Source organism: Oreochromis aureus, linkage group 2, assembly GCF_013358895.1.
Source record: "Oreochromis aureus strain Israel breed Guangdong linkage group 2, ZZ_aureus, whole genome shotgun sequence".
Lineage (NCBI taxonomy): Eukaryota > Metazoa > Chordata > Actinopteri > Cichliformes > Cichlidae > Oreochromis > Oreochromis aureus.
Genome location: NC_052943.1, coordinates 17427716 through 17449702, shown reverse-complemented (window position 1 = coordinate 17449702; position 21987 = coordinate 17427716). Strand labels below are relative to the sequence as shown.

Genomic DNA, 21987 nt, shown 5'->3' with positions numbered 1-21987 from the left:
ATTAAGTTATTTTTTTTAAGTAACCATTTATGCAAATGTTTTTTTGTTCTTAATGGCGCCTAGCAGGCATTAGTTTGCTACTATCATACAAACACAACAGTAATGCACCAACAAGCTGTTGGCCAGCAACCAACAAAAATAGAGTTCAGCATGTGTGACATTGTGATGAAAGATATTTTTATAAACAGGAGAAAACACAAAGTCAAAGAATGAAAGCTGTCAAAAGTACCGAACGTCCAGTGTAAACTCAGGTGAAACATGACTTTCAAATACAGCTCTTTGGGAATTTCCTCGTTGATACAAAAATGTAATTAATTTCTGTCAAACTGTGATACCATTGACACTTTTCACAAATTCAAATAAAGAAATAGGAGTGCATGTTGTGTTTTTGTGACAGGTATTGCATTGTGATTGGTTCATGCTTTTTTGTTCCACTGTTCAATGAATGATCAGATCACTCTGAATTTTTCCAGAGAGTTGATTCGACTGCACCTCAGTTTTTCTAACTGCAGCATAAAAAGCTCTAATCCAGTTATTTAAAGATGTAGACTTATCTGCTTCTCATTAATCCTCTTATTAATGAAGCTAAAGCTATGTATGCTTCTTTCACAGAAACTGTGATCACTAAAGGGAAAACCCCCAAAGTTGGAGATGTATGAAAAATGCACTACCATTTTTCCACACAAGCGTGAGAGGACCTCAAGAAATGTTGGCAGGGCCAAAACATGTGAGCTACAGTAGTAGGACCTTCATGGTGTTGTAAAACTAACATAGGATGTGGTTTTTTTTAGATGTTTCTCACTTGAGTAGTATAAAAGATGCAGTATTCTAATCTGAATCAGACGTAATCTGATGCTAAAAGAGGAAGTGTCAATATATACTAATGTTGCTAGAATGTTCTAGAGTGTTTAAGGCCTGTTTCCTTGCTGCTTTTGTTTTGTCCCATGTGAGTTGATTAATATATGTATGCATATACGTTACCTTTTGTGTGAGCTATGTATGAATGTCATTAATACTATTAATGAAGCTCATGTTCAGCTTTAGCACTTCCACTTTCCCACGCTGTCAAGCTGTTTGTGTCATCACTGGTCTAGTCCAATTACCTTCTCCCGGCCTTCTCCAGTCCAATCAGCATTCCTGCCGCATACTTTAAATCTCACTGTGTGTCTTTCTCCTTCACAGACCCCTTCTGTGCAACCCACCTCCTCTCCCTCTCCACCTTTCATCAGTCAAGCTCCATTCAAGTCACCTTCACCTCCACCACCAGCGTCCAGGGTCCGGGGGATCCTGCTCTAAACTCTTTCACAGCTGGGGTTCAGTTCTGCCAAGACAGGCCATTGGAGTCTAACCACCAATAATCATGTTCATTCTTTCTGATGATCTGTCCTTATTGAACTGCGTGGCAAATACAGGAGTCTAAATATTTGCTAACAAAACTTCTGATATGTAAAAATCTTTTAGAATTGTGGAATCATTTTTTAGAATGTTTTAAATGACACGAACATTCCTTTTGCAACAATATCTTTAAAACAAGGTGCCTGAAAGTTATGCTATGACGGAGACACTATGATGGTGTGAGATGGCATCTCCCTCACTGGAAAAACAAAGCTAGTCATCACTGGAGGAAAAGCAGAGAAATACTGAAAGGAGATTCTACAATCATTCCATATCTCCAGAGTCTGGGACCCAACTGTAGCCACATCAGCACTCCCCCCCTCACAGAGCATATCAGAGACTGCCTCCAGAATTTGGGAGTTGAGAGGATGAAATGGCCTGCCTGCATCCTGACTTCAGCCCCACTGAACACTTGTTAGATCAGTTTCGGCATGCAGAGTAACCAACACAACCACATTGGCTGACTTGTGACAATTACTGGTTGATTGTGGCTGTTATGTCTGTTAATGGTTCTTCCATGTGCCCATGTGATAATAAGGCCATTGTTTGTTAAATGAATGAACGGATACATTTCCAAAGTCTCCTTAGATTTTGATCCACTATGTAATACCACCTGCAAAATGTCTGATTGGTAACAACGTAATTTTTCAACATGCCAGTGATCCCAAACAAAAAGCAGCCAATATCCAAAAGAAGAACTTTAAATGTCCTTCGAGCAGCCTGGATAACTGTTCTTGAAGAGTACTTAAAGGAATGAGGAAGGTTGTCATACCAAATATTGACTTTCAAACTTGTTAGAATTGTACAGACTCTATCTTTCCCCAAGATACTGTATTTGCATTTATGAATGAAATGCTTTACCTATTTCCTATTTTTCTAGCAGAATACAAAGAAACGAGGAGGGACTTGAGACGTTTGCACAGTGCTGTATTAAAATTAATTTATCATCGTCATGAATAGGTGCACATTTAAAGAAGTTACTTCTCTAGACAAAGGGAAAGGGAAGTAAACAGTGTCTGTAAATAGGCAGAGATTATATTAAATGAGAAATATGCATCTACAAAGAGAATCAGTATTTGACTCTGAAAAAGTCACTGAAAAACTGATGCCAAAAAGGCTAATTAGGGCATGCAAATTCCCAATGCATGAAGTTCTTCATTAAAAAATGACAACATCTTAAACTGAATCATAATCAAAGTCAACCCGCAGCTTCACATAACTGGACTCATGGTTCAGCAGCTTAGAGCTGCTCCTGCTGGCAGACTTTGGTTGCTGGGCAACTGTTCTTCAGCATGACTTGAAGGTGTGAAGACAAGCGTCGACACTTCACACCCTGCATCTGCATCTCTGGTCATTAAAAGCACATGACGGAGCCTTTCAAAGACAGTCTGATAGCTCTCAGAAAAGGCGTTTTCATCCACATCCACTTTGGTGAGCTTGCGGTGAAAAGAAGAGAAGAGGAAGAAAAACTATGCGATCATTGTTCTCTATGAAGAAAGATCTTTTATGTTTACCATGTATTTACTGTTAAACAGTAAATACATTTAACAGAAGTCTTCCAGTTATCCCTACAATCCAAGTAGTGCTGCGTATTTACGTTGAGGTACTTACACACCTGTGGACTTTGATCTCTTAAATCTGACTATGAGTTGTTTTTCACCTTCAAATAACCTGACCCTTTAGAAGAGCTTATCTTGGTTTAGTTCCAGATTAACTGTGATTCAATGAAGGCGTATGCAGATGAAGTTATGTCAGGTTGAGGTGCAGATCTGAGCTACAGCCAAGTGTGGTTTGTAATCTGGAAACGCTGAGAGTATAAAAGATGGATGTAGACACCTCGATGTCACCCACTGCTTATTTATGTCTCATTTTTAAGAGCATTTCCTTTGTCGTTGTCTTGGTGTGAAACAACCTGCTGTTAGCAAATGAGCATTATAATTTAATGTTTTAGTGAACAAATCTCATCAGTAAGCAGCATGAATATTTGTAGAATTCACTTGGATTTCTCACTCTTTGAAAAAATGTTGGAAAAAAACTCATAATAGATGGATAGGCTTTCCATTTTTTATGTGTGGAAGTAGAAAGTTGGCAGTCAAGAACCTAACCCTAACCCTTGTTAAGCAAGGGAAATAGGGAGTATTTGAAACCCAACCAATTTATTTCTTAGCTGTGATTTACTTATGGAAGAACACTTAGTTGTAGTCTTCCATCCATCCATTATGGACCTGCAACCTAGGGTATCCAGGTGTCACGTGCACTTATGGACATCCTTGAACATGGTGTTCATTATGGACAAGCTGTTATTTGTACAGAAGTCAAAAAACTTCACAACATTCAGGTTCAGATGAGGCAAGCCATTTCTCCAAATCACACCTGTTCTGTCATTGCCTACGTCAGGGGTGTCGAACTCCAGGCCTCAAGGGCCGGTGTCCTGCAGGTTTTTGATATCACTCTGGGTCAACACACCTGAATCAAATGATTAGTTCATTACCAGGCCTCTGGAGAACTTCAAGACATGTTGAGGAGGTAATTTAGCCATTTAAATCAGCTGTGATGGATCAATGACACATCTAAAACCTGCAGGACACCAGCCCTCGAGGCCTGGAATTCGACACCTGTGGCCTACGTGGTCATTGAAGTCTCCCAGTAGGACAATGGAGTCGCCAGATGGAGCACCCCTGAGCACCTGGGCCCCATGGACTAAGGCCTGACCACCAGGCACTTTCCATCAAGTTTTTGGCTCCAGGTCTATCTCAGGCAGGGTACACAGATCCCTTGCTCTTTTTACCAGTCATTGGTCCATTGAATCGCTCTTTGTCTGCCTCCTCACTCAGGACCAATTTACCTTGGGAGACCCTTCAAGGAGGCAAAGGGATCACACAAACCCCTCCACCATGGTAAGGTGGTGATTCACAGAGGGGACAACAGCAACATGGCTTTCATTTTGTAAATTATCATCTCCATTGAAGTAATCAGTTCAACCATTCATTCCCTTTCACTTATCCATATCTGCTCGGAGTAAATAAGATGATAAATCAGGCTGCTGCACTGCTACCAAATGAGAGAATAGTGTCCCATGGTTTCTCTGTCAGATCTGGTTCTCACTTGTTACACCTGGTTACAGAAAAAGCCACAAAAAAAAGGGTGCTGCCCTGGTTCACTGTGGTTGAGCTAGTAACTATTATGCTGGAAACCTGCAGGGGCCTGGATTCGATTCTTGGATCATTTCAAAACTTTGTGGTTTTCCCTTTTGCTTTCTGTATGCTTTCTGTTCTGAAATGCTCTTACAAAAATGTCCAAAAACTTATTAAGAAAGCATCTTCACGTGTCAGTGTGTGTAATCATAACAGCTGTGTCCATAATAATGTTTTGTTGTTTTCTTTACACAATTTTCATTATGCATGAGTAGTTTTACTTTTTCTTTACATTAAACATGTGCTAAGAGCTCTTATTTTGTTATCTCTGCAGCACTGTAGTCACCCAAACGTCTGAATGTTTCTTACACTACTATGTCTTAGTTTGCACCGTCCAAATCAGCTGTTGCTTGTTGTTTTCATCCCCTTTGAGATCTTCTGCGAGATTGCTTGCCAACCTTTAACCGACTGACAGGAAACTAAAATAGGGCATCCTCTCATCATGTGGTCCCCCCACCCCCCCCCCCTCCAAAATAACAAACTAAACTTGACTCGCATCGTACTTCCCTCTTTACATTTACTGCCAGCCATTTACTTCGCCTTGTCCTGCCAACTCAGTGTGCACTCACAAGCGCACACATTTCTGAGTCACACAAGTTGTTTTTGTCTCAATGCTCCATTTCTATCCTGTCAGGTTGTGTCTGGCCTTTTTCTTTGTAACTCACTTGTCCCACAAACCACTTTGTGAGTAAATATGGATGAGTTTTGGGGCAATCTGATGAGCAGTTTGTGATTTTTTCTGAGCTCCTGTAGCTGTAGCTGCAGCTGCAAAGCTGTTACTGAGTTGCTAAATATGTGAGCTCTAGCTGCCTTTCACTTCCACACTTCAGCTCAGTAAAACTGAAGCTAAACGACAGACTGCAAAATCAAAACCTTTTATTTGTCCTCAACATTGTGAGCACACAAAGTAGGCTGACAACACAGATGTTAAGAAACACAAGAGAAGTTTTAACAGCCAGTAAATTTAACTGCAACTATTTGCAAAAGTTCTAAAACGGTGCAGGAGTAGTAATGTTGTATAAGTGGCTGCGGGATGTGACACTGCAGCAAAAGATCATCAGCATCTATTGCTGATTAATGTTCCTCCAGCCAGCTTTTACTTGACTTAACTTTTATCTTTAAAACTTTTTTTTAAAGATGATGAGAAACAGGTGATTATGCACTTTCCATTTGATATGTAGTAACAGTCAACAGTGTTATAATGAAATACTTATTAAGGTTGCATGTATCAGTTCAGTTTTGAGCCACAGAGAGCAAATAGCATGCGCTTGTGAGCAAAAAACCACGAGTCTCCGTGCAGTCACCAAAAACAGGGTTTGCCTGTTCAGTTTCAGCATGGCCACGTGACTTCCTGCTTGCTTCTGCAGTTCATTCGGCAGCAACAGAGCACACATCAGGCTTCCTCAGTTTTCTAATCAGACTCAGGCTGTGACCGCGCAGTCACAGAAATCCTCAGGTGATTAAAGCGGGTCCAGCTTTCCCACAGCTTTCTGTCCGGGGAGATCTGAGGATCACAGAGGGACAAGATGTTGAGGCGAAGGCCGTCAAATGCCTCAGAGAAGGAGCAGGTGCAGAAGAAGAAGGTGAGTTTTTTTGGTTGCTGTAATTCTTTGTTTTGATGTGTGTGTGCAGCTACTCTTAGAAATGCTTATATTAAATAGAAATGTATAGTTTTTATATTTGTTACTTTTTGTAGACTTTTGTTGCCACACACACTTGTTTGCACTTCGACATCAGCTGTCTTCTTTGTGTGCACATCTTTTCAACACAGGATGTCAGCTTAAGTTAGTTCAGACCTTTGCGGTTAAGCTGAACACACACGAACACAGACAAAACTTGAGGTTCAGCAGCAGTTTGTTGCCTAAAACAGAATATTTCCTACCTTTTCTAACTACCCTTTTGGCTGCAGCCTCGGTACATTTTTAGAAAAGTAAAGTTCCTCTATTCTGGCAGGGTGAATCATTGCTGCAGATGTAGTTTGAGTCAGAGAAGGCTTTGTGGCTTTGAGACTTCGTCTCCAGCTGCCATCACGATAGTGAGCCTCCTACACTCGACACCAGTGCTCTTATTTTCCATGCAGCTCTCCACCCGCGGTCGTTTTCACGCCATGTCATTACACAACTCGCTGCGTTAGTTCTTCTCATGTCACTGCTGCGGTTGTCAGCGTTAATAGAAGATTGATTTAGCTGAAAGGTCTGTGGCTGTTAAATAAAAACTGAGGATGGGAAAAGAAACATTTGCCACCAGAACTTGTCATATTAAATGTCACTGAGGCCCAAGACTGCTGAAGGTTAAACTTTGGTGGTTAAACTTCACAAGGTAGACCGTAAGCCACCGGTGCTGGCTGGATGTCTGCAATGATTGGCTGGTAGCAGTTGCTAAAGCTTTGCCAGTTTCCTGTGGTTTGAGCAGAGAGAGAAGGATGAGCTGCGATAAGATGTTGCACGGCGGCGTGGTTAAATGGAAAATTAGACAAAAATTTTCCACAACAGCTACAAGAAAGTCTTAATCTGGAAAATATGCAAAAAAAATGAGTCAAATTTGGCTCTTTTGCTCAAAATTACTACAGCTTGAAAGCTTAATTTCCACTTTGCCTTTCTGGAACTAAACTAAAACTGAACTAAAAAAAGAAAAGAAAAAAAAAACAATCTTGTTGCGAAGATGAAGTCATGTTCTTGTATATGTTTTAGCTTTAGTGCCCATGTCCTCCCCTCAAGGTCTTGTGTATACCATTTTTGAAAACACAAGCTATTTATTGCAGAAACCCTAATGAATCTAGTCACACATCATTTCCTTTGTGTTTCCTGCTAAACAGCTGCAATACCTTTGTAAAACCTTATCAGATGCAGCCACATCACCGTGCAGACGTTCAATTAGCCGTGACTTCAACTTCGATAACAGTGTGTGGAGAAACACTGGCACACATTGCTTCTAAGAAACCCCTTCTGTTCACAAATTTGAGGAGATAAGATCGCATTGTGTGCACGACCGCAAGTTCAGCATTATCAGTTATTCCACAGAAAACCACTGAGCAACTGTCTGATCCCCTTTGCTGTTCATGAGTTCATGATATTCAAGTGCAATCCACATTTTGTTTGCAGCTCACCCTGCAGAGGTCCAGCAGCTTCAAGGATTTCATGAAGCCCAAGCCTACCTCTCCTGTTGTGTCAGAGAAGGAGTTCAGCTTGGAGGAGAATGTAAGTTTCTTCCCTGGGATTTGCACAAAACAAGCAAAATGTACAAAACATCAGTTTAGAAAAGTAAAAATACCTATTTTATCTCTTCTTTTAACTTCCTGAATAGCAGTTCCTCCAGATATTTTGTTACATTGTTCCTCGTCTCTCGTACTGTGGCCTTCTCTAAATAACGCTGCATCCACTAGAGGTCAAGTTGAAGCTTTTTTTTCAGTTATGACTGTTACAGAAGTGCCCAGTTGGTGCTTCCTGATTTACATGTGTGAACAAATGATAACACTTTTAAAATTAACAGAATATATGAATAATTTCCCAGAAACATTCAGGTTACTGAGTGGAAGTTAGAGAGAAATGATTACAGAGAGGAAGTAAGAATGAGAAGCATTGCACAGAGCACCAGATGACAACAGCATGCAGACAGGATGTCCTCTGGTCTAGTCAAGCAGAGAGCCTCTCCGTCCGAAAGTCATAAATGGTATTCCCCCAAATAGTGTATCCATTTAAATTTGGCCTTATATATTTTTTCATTTATGTCAACTCTGAGCTTAAAACTTTCTGCTGAGAATTCATCTGTTACACCCCTGTCAGCGGTCTCTGCAGACGTGGGTTTGCCATTGTCATTGTGGTTACTGAATGTTTACACTGCCGATAAACTGCAGCGTTTCTTCACGATAGAGTTTCATTAAGAATAAGTGCACGACAAGCTTTGAGGGCATCTCCAGAGCCTGATTATTTCATATTTGTACCGAAATTGGCTTCAAATCAAGACATTTCTCACTGAATATGAGTGAATGGAGCTAATTGGACAAACTTATGGTTAGTTTGCAAATCTAGTATTGATTTTTAAATCAGGGAAGCCAAGCTTGACCCCCCAAAATTCTGTTAATGTCAGCTGACTAAAGTGTTGTATAGGTTATGCCAAATACACAGATCATTACCAATCAGCAAATCACTACTAAATACACTAAAGTCTGCAAAAATATCAAAACATCATCAAATAAACAATAATACAAATAAATAAGACCACATGATAAAACCCAGGAAACCTGCTCAACTACTACACGATGCAACTTTGAGCTTGGATCTAGAAACCTCTAAAAGCAGCTGGTTTACAGACCAGGTTAAGTAGGATGGCACAAAACTACTCAGGCTCTTGAAAGCAAATAGTAAAATTTTAAACTGGATCCTGGAATGGACGCCAGTGCAGGGAGGCCAGTACAGGTGTGACGTGATCGCACTGTTTCTTTCCTGAGAGAAGACGAGCTGCTGTGTTTTGTAAACCCTGCAGACCTAATTGAAAAAAGCTTGTCTTAATACGACATGCTTCCAAACTCCACCTGAGGAGCAGAACCAAAACAGAAACCTGTGGTTATTATTAGTAGAAGGTTATGGTGGTTGAACGTGACCACTAACCAGGTGGGTGCTGTAAGAAATTCTCTGCTGCTGCTCTTCATAACTCACCTGACAAATGTATTTTACATACAGCAATTTAAGGATAAAACTGCATCTGTTGTCTTGATGTATTCTGTCTATTTGGCACTCTTTTTAATACTTAATGTTAGGTTTTGGCTACAGCTCTTGACTATTTCACAAGTGCCCACTGTTGCTTTTTAGGATCTGTATGATACTAATAATCACTGTGATTAAGCTATGTGCCCGTCTCTCCTGTTAACTACCTCAAACGCCTGAAAACGACATTTTTAGATGCAATTTCACACAGTTTGCCTGCAGATGGAGTCTGGTAACACTCTCTAAAACTGGGCTTTCAAGCACCACAGTAGAGCGCTTGTGTGTCTGTGTGCGTGTTTGTGTGACAGAGAGACAGAGAAATACTTTGTGGATGGCAGCAACATGTGTGTGCACGCAAACCCCATTACCACAAACGCTCTTCTTAGTCCGTGAGAAAAGTTTTGTGATCTGGCTTCGATGCCACCGAGGAAATTCATGTCAGCGGCTTAGATTTGAATATTTTTTTTACTACTCTCAAACTTAATTTCAGTGACTTTAAATGACACCGAAAACTCATCTGATGGTTTTCCCTTTTCTCCTCTCAGGTAGCAGATGGTATGCCTGCAGAGGAAGCAGTGAAAAGTGGCAGCAAACTGGGAAAGAAATGGCGCAATGTCATCTCACGCACCATGACCCGCAAAACGTCCAAGATGGTGCAGAAGGCTTTAGCAGAAGAAGGGGTAAAGACTGTTTAAGTTTCACAAAGTAATCCAAAGGTTAACAGGTGACGCATACCTTAAAAAAAAAAAAAAAAGTTCACACTACTACAAATTTGAATCTGTCTCCACCTTGTGGAGAAATCCACGTACTGCGTTTTTCAGAATAAAGGCCGATCATCTCCTTTATTTTACCTAAGTACTCTTGATTCCACTGTATATTTCTACTCCACTGCAGAGCAGAGGGATTTATTCTTTTACCTTACACAAAAAACTTGCATGCAGTGTTTTCTAGATTTAACTAAAATACAGCATACTGCAGAATTTAATGTTACAGTTCAGCCAGTGCGGTGCACTCTTCTTGTAATCAAGTGTTTTAAATCTGGGGGGATGCTGATGTTTGGGTAAAGAGCCAGAATAAACCCTCCTCCACTGCTTCTGCTTTTTCATGTCTATCTCCTACCAAAGTTTGGTATAACGCTCGCTCAGTTCAGAGCTCTAAATTTAGCAAACTGCCACCAATCTGTCATTTAAAGGTTAATGTGTGTTAGCACAAAGACGAGCCAGACCGTGTTTTTAAAGAAGAATTCACTTTTCTGCAAATAAATGACAGATCGACAAAAGTAATTTCTAAGGTAATGCAACAAGTTTGAGACAAAGTTAATGAGACACTTCTTTGACGTTTTTGTTATGTATGTGAGGTAAATGTGAACTGACCTCTGACCTGCACTGTTGTCCCCAGGGGGAGAGCGGTGAAGAGCTGTCTCCTGTCTCCACCGACTGGAATCCAGATCTGAGTGCAGGTCAGAGGACGTCGGTGTGCTCCACAGGCTCAGAGGACACCATGCCCAGCCCCATCAGCCGCCAGCTCTCTGGCAGTAAGTGTGAAAAAAAAATCACTACTTCAGGCTGTGTGAGAGAAACAGGAGGTCTGACTACACAGATGTGACAGACTGAGTGTTGCCCAAGGATACACTGAATACTTTTTTAGGGTGATATTATATATATTTTTTTTTTTCTTTTAACAGCAAGACAATAATTATAATGATAAACTAGATTCTCGACTATCGAATTCTTTAAAGAAAGGATTTTTACTCAAGTGAAATCAGACTCCCCTAAAAATGTATTTTAATTTTAGATTTAAAGGAGGTCACTGACTCAGTCAACCTGATTTCCTCGGCCAGATGCATAGAAAGTCTTCGGCATTATAACTGTTAAAACAGTGTTAAAATGTTAGCCCAGGCTTAACTTTGCTGTTGGAGTAATTCAACAGAAGTAGAAAAGTTTCACAAAAAGGTGCTACTCAATCCCAAAGCTAAATTAAATTGTGAGTGCCACCGCTTTTCTTAATTTACACAATTTAGGGGATTTCATAATCACTTAACAAGCAAAAGATGCCTAGTTTGGTCCCAAGAGGCGAACCCAATCCTTATGAGGTTGCGTTAGGAAGGGTATAAAAAAATCTGCCAAATCAAACACGCGGAGCTACCCGCTGTGGCAAAAACACAGGGAGCAACTGAAAGTAGCAAGTTGATAATTTTACAGATGAATGAGAAGGGAAGTTTTCCCAGTAAAATCTTCTTGTAACTGTTAAAGTCTTCAAAAAGGCGTGTTTCCCGCTGGAGGAAAAGTGCTTTGACTTAATTTATCCAGCATTCATAGTTAATTAGTCCAACCTAAGCGAGTCAAGAGCTAAAAGAATAGGTGCAACAGATATATTTACATTACAAATGCTATTTAGAGGTCTGATATCTTTGTGAAATGCCATATTATTTTAATAAAAGCCTGAAAACCCCTTTTATATTGTATAAAGGCCCAGTGTCCCATCAGCATGATTCCTGGACTCATACAGGGATGTTTACAGTGTGTTTAAACCTCTGGGGCAGAGGCGAAGGCCTCGGGATGAATCTGACCCAGCTTCTTATCTGTCCTCCTCAGACAGCGACAGACAGAGCCTGGACAGTGGATACAGCCAGAGGGACAGCATGCGACTGGAGGAGAACGGCATTGCTTACAACGGCCCGTTCTGCGGCCGCGCCGTGGTCCACACCGACTTTACCCCCAGCCCCTACGATGTGGATTCGCTAAAACTCCAAGTGAGTCTGGGAGGGGGGAGTCTTCCTCACTGGCTGCGATTTGGCCTCGTTTGCTGTCTCACTGAGGCGTCCTCCAGGGAGCTTGTTAACTGTGTAAAAGAAGACGGGTCATTTTGATTATCATCCGTGAAGGAAGAGTTTCATCTACAAGACCCTCCATTACTGGTTACCCCTTTGATAAAATATAATTTCAGTGCAGTTTATACAATGATGTGTGATCAGAAAAGTCTGCTTGAGGGGGTGCTTAAAATATTTATAAACTCATATTTTCAAAGCTTCTACACTAGTGATCATTATCTTAAATCACTGGATAGATTTTTTGATCAAATATTGAGCTAAACTCTGAGATGATCACAGACTTTAATTTAAACTAATTCTGCGACTCTTTCGTGAGTTTCTTTTATCTCCTGTCAGGCTGCCAGTATTCATGCACTCTTCTTTTCATAGAAAGGGGACATCATCCACATCATCGAGAAGCCCCCCGTGGGCACCTGGACCGGGAAGCTCAACAACAAGGTGGGCTCCTTTAAGTTCATTTATGTGAACCTCCTGCCGGACGAAAGCCCCCCGACCAGGAGGAAACGCTGCAGCAGAAAAGCCAACCGAGCCAAATCCAAACCCAAAACCCTGGAGGAAGTCCTGGACAGTTTCGGCCTGATGGTGAGGGAAACTGCAGAGTAACTGTTGCGAAGGTCAAATCTGTCTGATCGCAGATATGTAAACCTTATTCTCTCTCATGTTGCAGGAGCTGAGTTCTTTGCTGTCCATGCATGGTTTCCAGACTCTGGAGGACTTTGCAGGGCTGAAGGAGTCTCACCTGAATGAGCTGAACATCACAGACCCAGAGCAGCGCTCCAAGATCCTGAACGCCACTGAGCTGTTGAGAGACTGTAAGTTTATACACTGTGATTCTGCAAAGCTCATAATGTCTAATCAAAGGACGATGATTTCAGGAGCACTTTGTCATTTTTTTATGCTTCAACTACACAATCAAGTGCACTTTATGGCTCACATTGTGTTATCAGTGCTTTGTCTTAATATCTTGGCTCATCTTTGCTGCAGAAGGAGAGTTTGTGGATTTAAACTTCCTTTAGAATTCACTCAAAACCATTTCATATGAATCAGTATCTACTTCCCCTAAACCATAATAACCTTTATTTGTATTATTTTGACCACAGTGATGACGGTCCATTAATTCCTTACTATTAGAGTTTTTGCTCACTGAAACCACTGAAAGTAATTTAACCTGCAGCATATTAACTCATAGCTGGGGTTAATTTTCATACATACTACATTATACATACTACAATCACTTTGGGGAGATGTGAACGGATGGAAGTGATTCTCTGTGCTGAGGAACCTGCAAGTGTTTCTTGAACCTGCCGCTGTTTGAGCATTAAATACTAGTAGTTTTATCCCTTTTTTAGCCATCTGACCCACAGATTTACTGTTTTGGTTCTCTCTCTGCTGTCCCACTGTATTTATGCACTAACACACAGCACCAAATAACAGTCAGCTGCCTGCATGTAGTGGATTTCCCTCAGGAGGTTTGAGAGAACATAAACAATGCTGAACAGGAGTGAGCTAGGGTTTAGATTCACCAGGCGGACACAAAGTGACTCCAAATGAATGATTGTGTTGTTCCTTTACTGCTGGATGGTGAGCAAGATGAAAGGACCTGTCAGAGTCCAGGAAGAATAAAAAGGATTGGTGTAAACCTCTTTATATTAAACTGTGTTTGTTTTTGTGCTTGTGTAGCTGAAGAAGAGTCAGAGCCAGAAGAGGAGGAGGAGAAGGAGAAGGAGGAAACATCTGGGGAGGACGCCAAGGAGCCGCGGGATTCGGGTTGTTTTGAGAGCTCAGAGAATCTGGAGAGTGTACGCGAGGAGCCAAAGATGGAGGAAGAGCTAGAGAACCATGAGCCGGAGTCCGAGCAGCCACAAGAGAGCCAGACGGAGCAGCTGGAGAGTGTGCAGGAGCAGCTGCAGGAGCTGACAGTGGACGAAGGATCTTGAGACGTGATGGACAACTTGTCAAACTTCTCTTACTCCTGGTCATCTGGGTTTCTGTGGATGCAGATTTAATCCCACTGAAATATCTCTTCATGGTAGAAGAGCAGACTGTATGAACACAATAGTCACATAGCCATGGACTGTTGAGCAAGTGGCACAGTTTTGGTTTTTTTATCTGTCCTAGCTGGACACATTATTTTAAATGAATGTTTTTTCGTATTGTGTCGTTTGATTTATGAAGTTGTTTGTCATCATTTATCATAATGTATCTGAGCATAATGGTACATATTAAAACCATTTTCATGGGACGTAGTCACTGAGACTACGTCTAAGAATGTAAAATACTTAAATGTAACTTGAATACAACTGCTGCAAGTTATAATGTATATTACAGCAGTTTTTCATGCTATTAGGATGCAGTGTTGTAAATATAAAAACATTAAAGAAAATTTGTCATTAAGGTGTTGATTCTGTAAGCTGTTAATTGCTACTGTTTCACATTTCTTTTCAATAGCTCTCTGTGAGTCCGTCAGCGTACACGCTGTATCCAGAGGTTTTTGCAAAGTTACAATCATTTCATCATTTGTGAAGCAAATAGTTTTGCTTGCCATGTTTCCATTTAATTTTCAATTTTAATGTTTAATTTCAATTTTTAAAACATTTGGTTTTACTTTTAGTTTTACGATTAGTTTGTATTCGTTTTATTTTAATATGCACTCACATAAAAGTACAAGTTTCGGGTTGGACTCTCTTTTGCTTTCAGAGCTGCTTTCGTTCTTGAAGGCACAGATTCAACAAAGTGTTGGAAACATTCGTCACAGGTTTTGATCCGTACTGACACGATAGCACCAGAGAGTTGCCGCAGATTCCCTGGCTGCACATCCATGATGCGAATCTCTTGTTCCGCTACATCCCAAAGGTACTGTGTTGGATTGTGATCTTGTGACATCACCACCAGCAGCCTGAACCGTTGATGCGTGGCAGGATGGATGCATGCCTTCATGCTGCGAAATGCTGATGCTATTATCCAAACATTGCAGGAGAAATTGAGACTCGTCACCCAGGCAACATCTTGAGCCCATATGAATTGTAGTCTGACTACTTAGACAAAGGGAGGCGCTCCAAAGGCATTTATAGTAAAAAATAAATAAATAAATAATTTTAACTAGCTCAGGGGAAACAACAACGACAACAAAAAAGTATTACTATATTATTCCCAAACAAAAATGTATTAGTAACATGTGAAAACAAAGATTTTTGTACTATGTTACTAACACTGTATGGTGACTGGTGATGGAGCAGCTACACTACTGACTACTGATGCCTTTTATTTGTATTTCATTTATTCAAGTTTATTTTCTCACCTTCAGTTTTACTTTTAGTTTAGGTTGAATTAATTCTGATAACCTTGATGTCTCCCACCTCCGTGCGGTTGTCATGACTTCCACAGTTGATATCTCCCTGACTCCAGCAGCTTCCAGATGTGGAAATAAACTGAGCTTGGGTTATCAACTTCCTCAGAGGTTTTATCTGTGCTGACAGAAGGTAGGATGTAGATGTTTGGACTTCAGGGCCATACTGCGAGGTGACGGTGAGGTCGGTTTCTTTTTTTAGCGCTCAGAACAGCTTTCGGATTTAAGCTTAGAGTTAAAATAAATCCACAGCAAACCCTGCCATTAGAACACGAAAGCCATGGCTTCTCTTTAGATGAGCGATTTGCCTGATCAGCAAATCATTTCTTGTGAATCACTGAACTGGCAATCTAAAAAATACAAAGTGGAGACAATAATCCACCAAAACAGAGACGGCAAGGAGATGGTATGCAGTTGTTCAAAAAGGGCTGTTTTTGTAGAATATTTGTCTATTTAATGAAAGTGTGCACAATTTTACCTCCCTGCAATGGATATTTTTTGTGTTACACACCTTAAATTACATAGAGGAAGGTTGAAGATTTGCATTTCTTGATTTTAGCCGTCATAGCTTCTTAAGTACATGGGATGGTCACATGAAATTCTATGGCTGCTAAAATATATTTAGCAAATAGATTTCAGTCACACTCAAAATGACACAGCAAGAGGTTTTTTCGTTATTAGGACTATATCAGTTTTTCAGCAATAAAACACGCCAAATTTAATGTTTATAATGTAGAGTAAGTTTCTGCCCTCCATGTTTTATCCGTTTTGTGATAATTCAGTGAAAAAAAATCTCAAAAACTGTGATTTAGGTAAATCTTAAAGGGTCATATCTGCATGTGGGATAAACACGATTTATTTTTCCCACATTTTGGTCTTCTAGCTGCGAATCCTTGTGTGAAAACAATTTTCTCGTATGTTTTATACATGGCATATACATCTGTGGGAGTTTACGCCCACGCTGGCAGCTCTGTGCGGCTGCTCAGCTGAGGAAAAGGACAAAGTTTAATCTAGTCATGCTGTAGTTCGGTGTGCAGCACGGTCTGCTATTTGATTCTAAATGATGAGGACACATTTTAAACTGTGTATGAAACAACAGATATTACCACACTGCTTGTGTAGATAAGAAACTACAACATCTAAATATCTGTGTAGGTTCTCAGGCTGTCCAAATGGAAACGTGCACAGAATGTATCTGTGGGACCATAAATTATGCTTGAGGACACAAAAAACATGAATAGCTATTGCTCACATTTGTTATGTGTAATTATTTATTTACTCATTTATTACTTGTTATTTTCTAACTTGTGCCTGATTCTGATTGGCTGTTGTGTTTGTGCTCGTCCAGACTGATTTGTTCAGTTTACTTCAGGTTTATTTATTTAGCGCCAAATCACAAAGGTTGCTTCAAAGTACTTTATATTGCAAGCTAAATGCCCTACAGTAATTTGAACAAAACTCAAGCAATCTGATGACTCCCTATGAGCAAGCATTTTGTGATGGTGGGAAGTAAAATCTCCCTTGTAAGAGTAACAAACCTCCAGCAGAACCAGGCTCAGGAAGGGACGGTCATCGGTTGTGACCAGTTTGGGGAAAGACAAGAGAAAAGCACAGAGGAAGATGGGACAAAACACCTACTGTTGCAGAAAGAAGACCGCATTTAAAAACCAATAACTGTGACACACTGCAGTGGCAGATAAACAGATGGAAAGTGAAAAGATGTGAGTGGAGTCACATGAAGAGTCTATAGCTGAAGGCTCTGACTCCTACTTTTACAAACTCTGGGAAACAGTAAGCGTATTGGGATGAAGTACTTCATAAACAGTATTAAACATGGTGTAAATTCCAGATCATAAAAATGAAGCCACAAAGTGGAGATGCAATAATCCTGAATTTTATCTGACAGGCCACTAGATGGCGATAGCTTTGGTTCAGTTCTATAAACGTCTGTATGAGAACATAACTTTCTGATTTGACGTCAACAACATCAGCTAACAACTTCAATTAGAAGTCATTAGCCAATGATTTGGCACAATGAGCACGCTCAGGCCGGTCCCTCCATGTCACATCCTGTTTTTTTGAAACCAAGATGGCAAAGGTGGAAACGCTACACTACACTCACATCAAGCTAAAATTTTGAGTCATCTCAAATTTTTTTTACTTAATAGTGAAATTTTATACATAAACTGAAATTATGAGTTATGTTGCCAATTTATTTATTTCCGTGATATAAACAAGCTTCCATGAAAGCATGTTTTTCCCATCTATTCTCTTTTTTAATGTGTTAACTTAAATCATCTTTTCTCTTCCATCATACAGCGGTTTGTGATTACCCTGCATACCAAACAAGTCTCCTGCTGAATGCTTTTTAATAACAACTGAGCAGCCTCCCACTGACAGAAGAAAACTTTAACAAAGTTATAATAAGACAACATTTTTTTATTTACCAGACACAATGATCATGTAAAAAGAAGTGAATAAATTGAATGAAATACATATATCACAGTGTTGATACCAAACAAAGTGGACATAAATAAGTGTTCCATCAATGGTATAGTACTGTATCTGTATACATAATGCAATGTAATAATCAGATCAGAGCATTCACGTCTGATCCCGCTTGGAAAACAGGAATAAATACAAGAGCTCGGCTTGGTCTCTCTGTGGTCTGCAGACTTTCAGCTAAACTTTAAACTTCATCCTCCCTTTGAACATCACGAGCTTCCCTTTTTTTCCCCCCCTTCTCAAAAATCGAACATCATACATTCTTGCTTCTCGGTGACAATTAAATACACCAAACTATCTTTAAATACTTTCCACAAGAAAGCCCACTAAGTTCAGCTTTAATTGAAAACAAAGAAAAAAAGGTCTCGGTTTACTGTAAATTTGAGCATTTCTCTGAGTTTTCCAAACAAATACTCAGTAATTACACTTCTTTACACTACTACACACTTCACAGCATCCTCCAACAGAGACGTGTCAGGGATTACCTGAAAGCAGGTAGAAAGAATTCCTCGAGAGCTGAAACAATTAGAGAATTGACGAGTTAATGGATCAGCAAAATATTGGTTGGAAAAAGTTTTAATGCTTTTACCCCGTCTAGTTTTTAAAGCTGTAAAGTCTGACAGTTAAATAAAAATGATGGCACGCCTGTCCTCAATTCATCCTAAGCTTTATTCTCTACCCTTGATTTTAGTTTGATACGGTGCTAAAACTTCTACACAAGTATATTTCACAAACACAAACTCTGTCTTGCATACAGCACAATCACTAACTCTCACTATCAGCTAACATCAATTAATACAAAGGATCTGCTTGACTCCTTCTCTGATTGGTCTTTGCACAGATGCTGTACCCTAAGGCGATCATTGTGACCAAAGCAAAATAAGAGACACGTAGGGGGGTGAGGAAAAAAGTTTGAACGTGTTTTTTTTTTTTTTTAAATTCTCTGCGATAATGAGCCTGACACAGTTGGTTGCAGCGAAAGCTGCACCGGTCGTGGGCGTACTGTACAAAAAAACTGCGCAAGTAAAAGGAGGAGAGGAGTAAGATATGAGACTTTTCTACAGAGGCAGAACACGGCAGGAAGAGAGAGGACTGGGAGGAAGATCAGGAGGAGCTCAAAGGCTGAATAATTAACTCTGGCTACACACTTCTTTCTTTCATCCTCACCCAGCAGCTGAGTTTTCAGCACATCTATCCCTGCTGAAGCAACCTGCAGTTAAAAGATGGCTTTGCTTCGTTGTTTATTTCTCACAAGCTCTTTTTGAGTGACCTGCGATATTCTAAAACGCAGCAACATAAACTCACCACAGGTCGCTGTGATCCTTTCAGTTAAATAGTGATTATTCCTTCTCAGATTTGGAAAATTCACAGTTTGTCAACAACATAAAAATTGTAGTGTTAAGTAGCAGATTCAGGTTAGCACTGGATTAATGATTTGAAGGGCTCTTCTGTTGGTGAACCTCAGTTGCTACAGATGGATGCAACCGTTACATTAAGGCACTGGTACTACGAGTGTCTCTACGCTCATCAGGCCTTTTCTCACACTCAACTGGATACGAGACTTTAAATGTGCGTGACTCAGTGTCATCTGTTTCAGAGCGTCGATGGCACACTACATCCTTGATTATATAAAAAAGAAAATAAATAAAAAAAAATGAAAGGACAGGCGTTGGTCTGGATGAGATCACTTTGTTAAGAAAAGATGCACATCAGTGACACCAGTACTTGAATGCAGCAGTATCAGAGTACAAGGTAGACTTTGCCTGGAAGGAGCCTTAAATGAATTTCTCAGCTAAGGATTCACACGTTCTCCTGCTGCCTGGACATCAGGAGCTCTGACTGAAAGGTGAGACCCTTTATCACCACACTCCTCTCAATGCTGCTTCTCCAGCCTTCTTGTGGTTTGCATAGGGCGTGTAATGTATGCACAACATAAACTGACTGTATGTATGAAGTTGTACACATGTCCAGAAGTGATAGCTTCTGTTTTTGCCAGAGACTTGCAAGGATATTTGAACTGGCCTCTTATAATAAATGTCATTACGCAATTTTAAATATAAACATACTTGAGTACTGACAGTCAGAGGAAGCCCACGGGTGAACTGTGGGGCTGTCGAGAGCTTGGGGAGTGTCTTTTCTGCGGCACCCCAGCAGCTTTTTTCCCCCTATGCGTTTTTTTTTTTTTTTTTTCCATGCAGTGTTCAGGAGATGGGAAGCTGCTGACTTTCCATTTAATCACTTCTCCTGCAGGAGTCAATGTCAATCAAACTCCTCTGCAGCTACCAGTGAGAAAAAGCAGGGAAGAGGAGAAGCTGCAGCAAAATCTCCGCTCTTCTGAGGGATTGATGGGCAGGAGTCGGAGAATAACTGAGTCCCCCTCACAGTAGTCAGACATTGATTATTAATGCTTCAGTTCCTGACCAGGCAGGATGCTGGAGGAGCAGCCCCGATGAGAGCCGCCCTCTAATGCAGCTAATGGGCCCTTTCCTTGGCGATGGATGTCTCTGCATCAGTCTCGGGTGAAGCCAGGGGTGGGAATTTCGTAGCTGCAGGGTGCTCCTCTTTCGGGGAGGCGCTCTTCTCTGCTGAGGAAGCAATGCTCGGCTTGGCATCATCAGGTGTGTGCTCGTTGGGGATGAGTGGAGCTGTGGTTTTCTGTAGGTAGACGACAGTGGACATGGTCACTGAAAATGTGGGGTTTATAGCAGTGCCAATATTGCTGCAATCAGTGGTATTATCATACTTATTATGTCAATACTGTAATATTATTTTGAGTTAGAATAAAGAGAGACTTGCACTGGTTTGACAGCAAACCCCTCCCCCCCCAAACAAACAAACAAAAAAAACAAAAAAACAAACAAAAAAAAAAAAAAAAACACGCCACTGCTAATAAAAGGAGCTGTTAGTCTTGGGCGGCACATGGTTTTGATAGATTGAGCAATTTCGTACCAGCTATTAACTGGAATTGATGTGCAATTCTCTTCCCTAGAGGACAGCATGCTGAAAAGATGCAGTGACGACAAACTGATCTGAATCAGATTAACAGGAAGAAGAACATAAAACAAGCGAATCTTTCTTTTGTTCCAGACTGGGTGGAGACAACGCAGTATCTCCTTGTATATTAGAGATTCATATACTGTTATCACATTTACACGTTTCTATAGTAGGAAAAGATGGAGAGTTGCAAAATTTAAAAAAAAAAAAAAAAGATAAAACGGTGTGCTCTGAACTCATGGTTTGGACCCCACCCAACTCTGAATGCCGCCTTCATTTTGATCTGAGCTGCACACCTGCAGGTTTTGTGCCAGCATCTTGCTCAACTGTGATGCTGTGACATAAAAAACACCCGCTAAAGCACTCAAAAGCCTTTGTGGTAAGAGCGAGTACAATAGAGGTCATTATTACCATCACAGCAGATTGTAATGAAGCAATAGCAGCAATACACTGAGTCATTCCATCAAAACATTGTCGGCTGACGCTCATTTCCAGTGGAAAAACGGCTAAAATCACTTTTCAAATTTCAGCTCAGTGACGACAGAGTACTAAAAGGTCATGCGTTACTGATATTGTACTGACTTCCTTTGGCTCAGCTTTTATTTTTTTAAGACTGAAGTCAAATTCAAAGTTGAAAGTTTTGTCGTTTTATTTTATTGGTACTTCAGTAACAGCTTATTTTCGGCTGTGTGAGTAAAATCAGCTTTGACTGACAGTTGCCAAACAGCGATGGTCAGCAGATTCTGATTCACATGTTGATGAATCTTACTTGATGAACAAATGTGTGTCTCATCACATTTTTTTTAAAACCAGTTAAAACCAGTCAGATAATAAAATAAATGTAGAAATATTAATGTAAAACAATAAAACCTGAAAAAGCTCACAGAGAAGATACCTACCCAATGCCATGAAGTAAACTGCTTGAGTACTGCTGGATCATTTATTGGTTTACTTCAAGTGCAAGCTGTGGATTTCCTCTTTAGTACCATTTTTAAAACTATATAATTCATAAAAATCTCT

At 40.4% G+C, this 21987-nt stretch overlaps 2 protein-coding genes across 3 annotated transcripts in view; one reads left to right on the top strand and one right to left on the bottom strand.

Annotated features, from left to right (window-relative positions):
• The first annotated feature begins 5856 nt into the window (after positions 1-5856).
• Positions 5857-14516, top strand: sash3 (SAM and SH3 domain containing 3). The gene is made up of 8 exons (XM_031736432.2): positions 5857-6172; positions 7691-7786; positions 9838-9972; positions 10691-10826; positions 11887-12044; positions 12492-12704; positions 12790-12934; positions 13803-14516. The coding sequence occupies exons 1-8, from the start codon at positions 6116-6118 to the stop codon at positions 14057-14059; spliced, it is 1197 nt and encodes a 398-aa protein (XP_031592292.1). The 5' UTR covers positions 5857-6115; the 3' UTR covers positions 14060-14516.
• A 3373-nt stretch (positions 14517-17889) lies between these two features.
• zdhhc9 (zinc finger DHHC-type palmitoyltransferase 9) overlaps positions 17890-21987 on the bottom strand; it is a 33788-nt gene continuing 29690 nt past the window's right edge. For both annotated transcript variants that reach the window (XM_039620059.1, XM_031736365.2), the window contains exon 9: positions 17890-20628. In XM_039620059.1, coding sequence (XP_039475993.1) covers positions 20446-20628 — 183 coding nt within the window. In that variant the 3' untranslated portion in view covers positions 17890-20445. The remainder of the gene's footprint in view (positions 20629-21987) is intronic.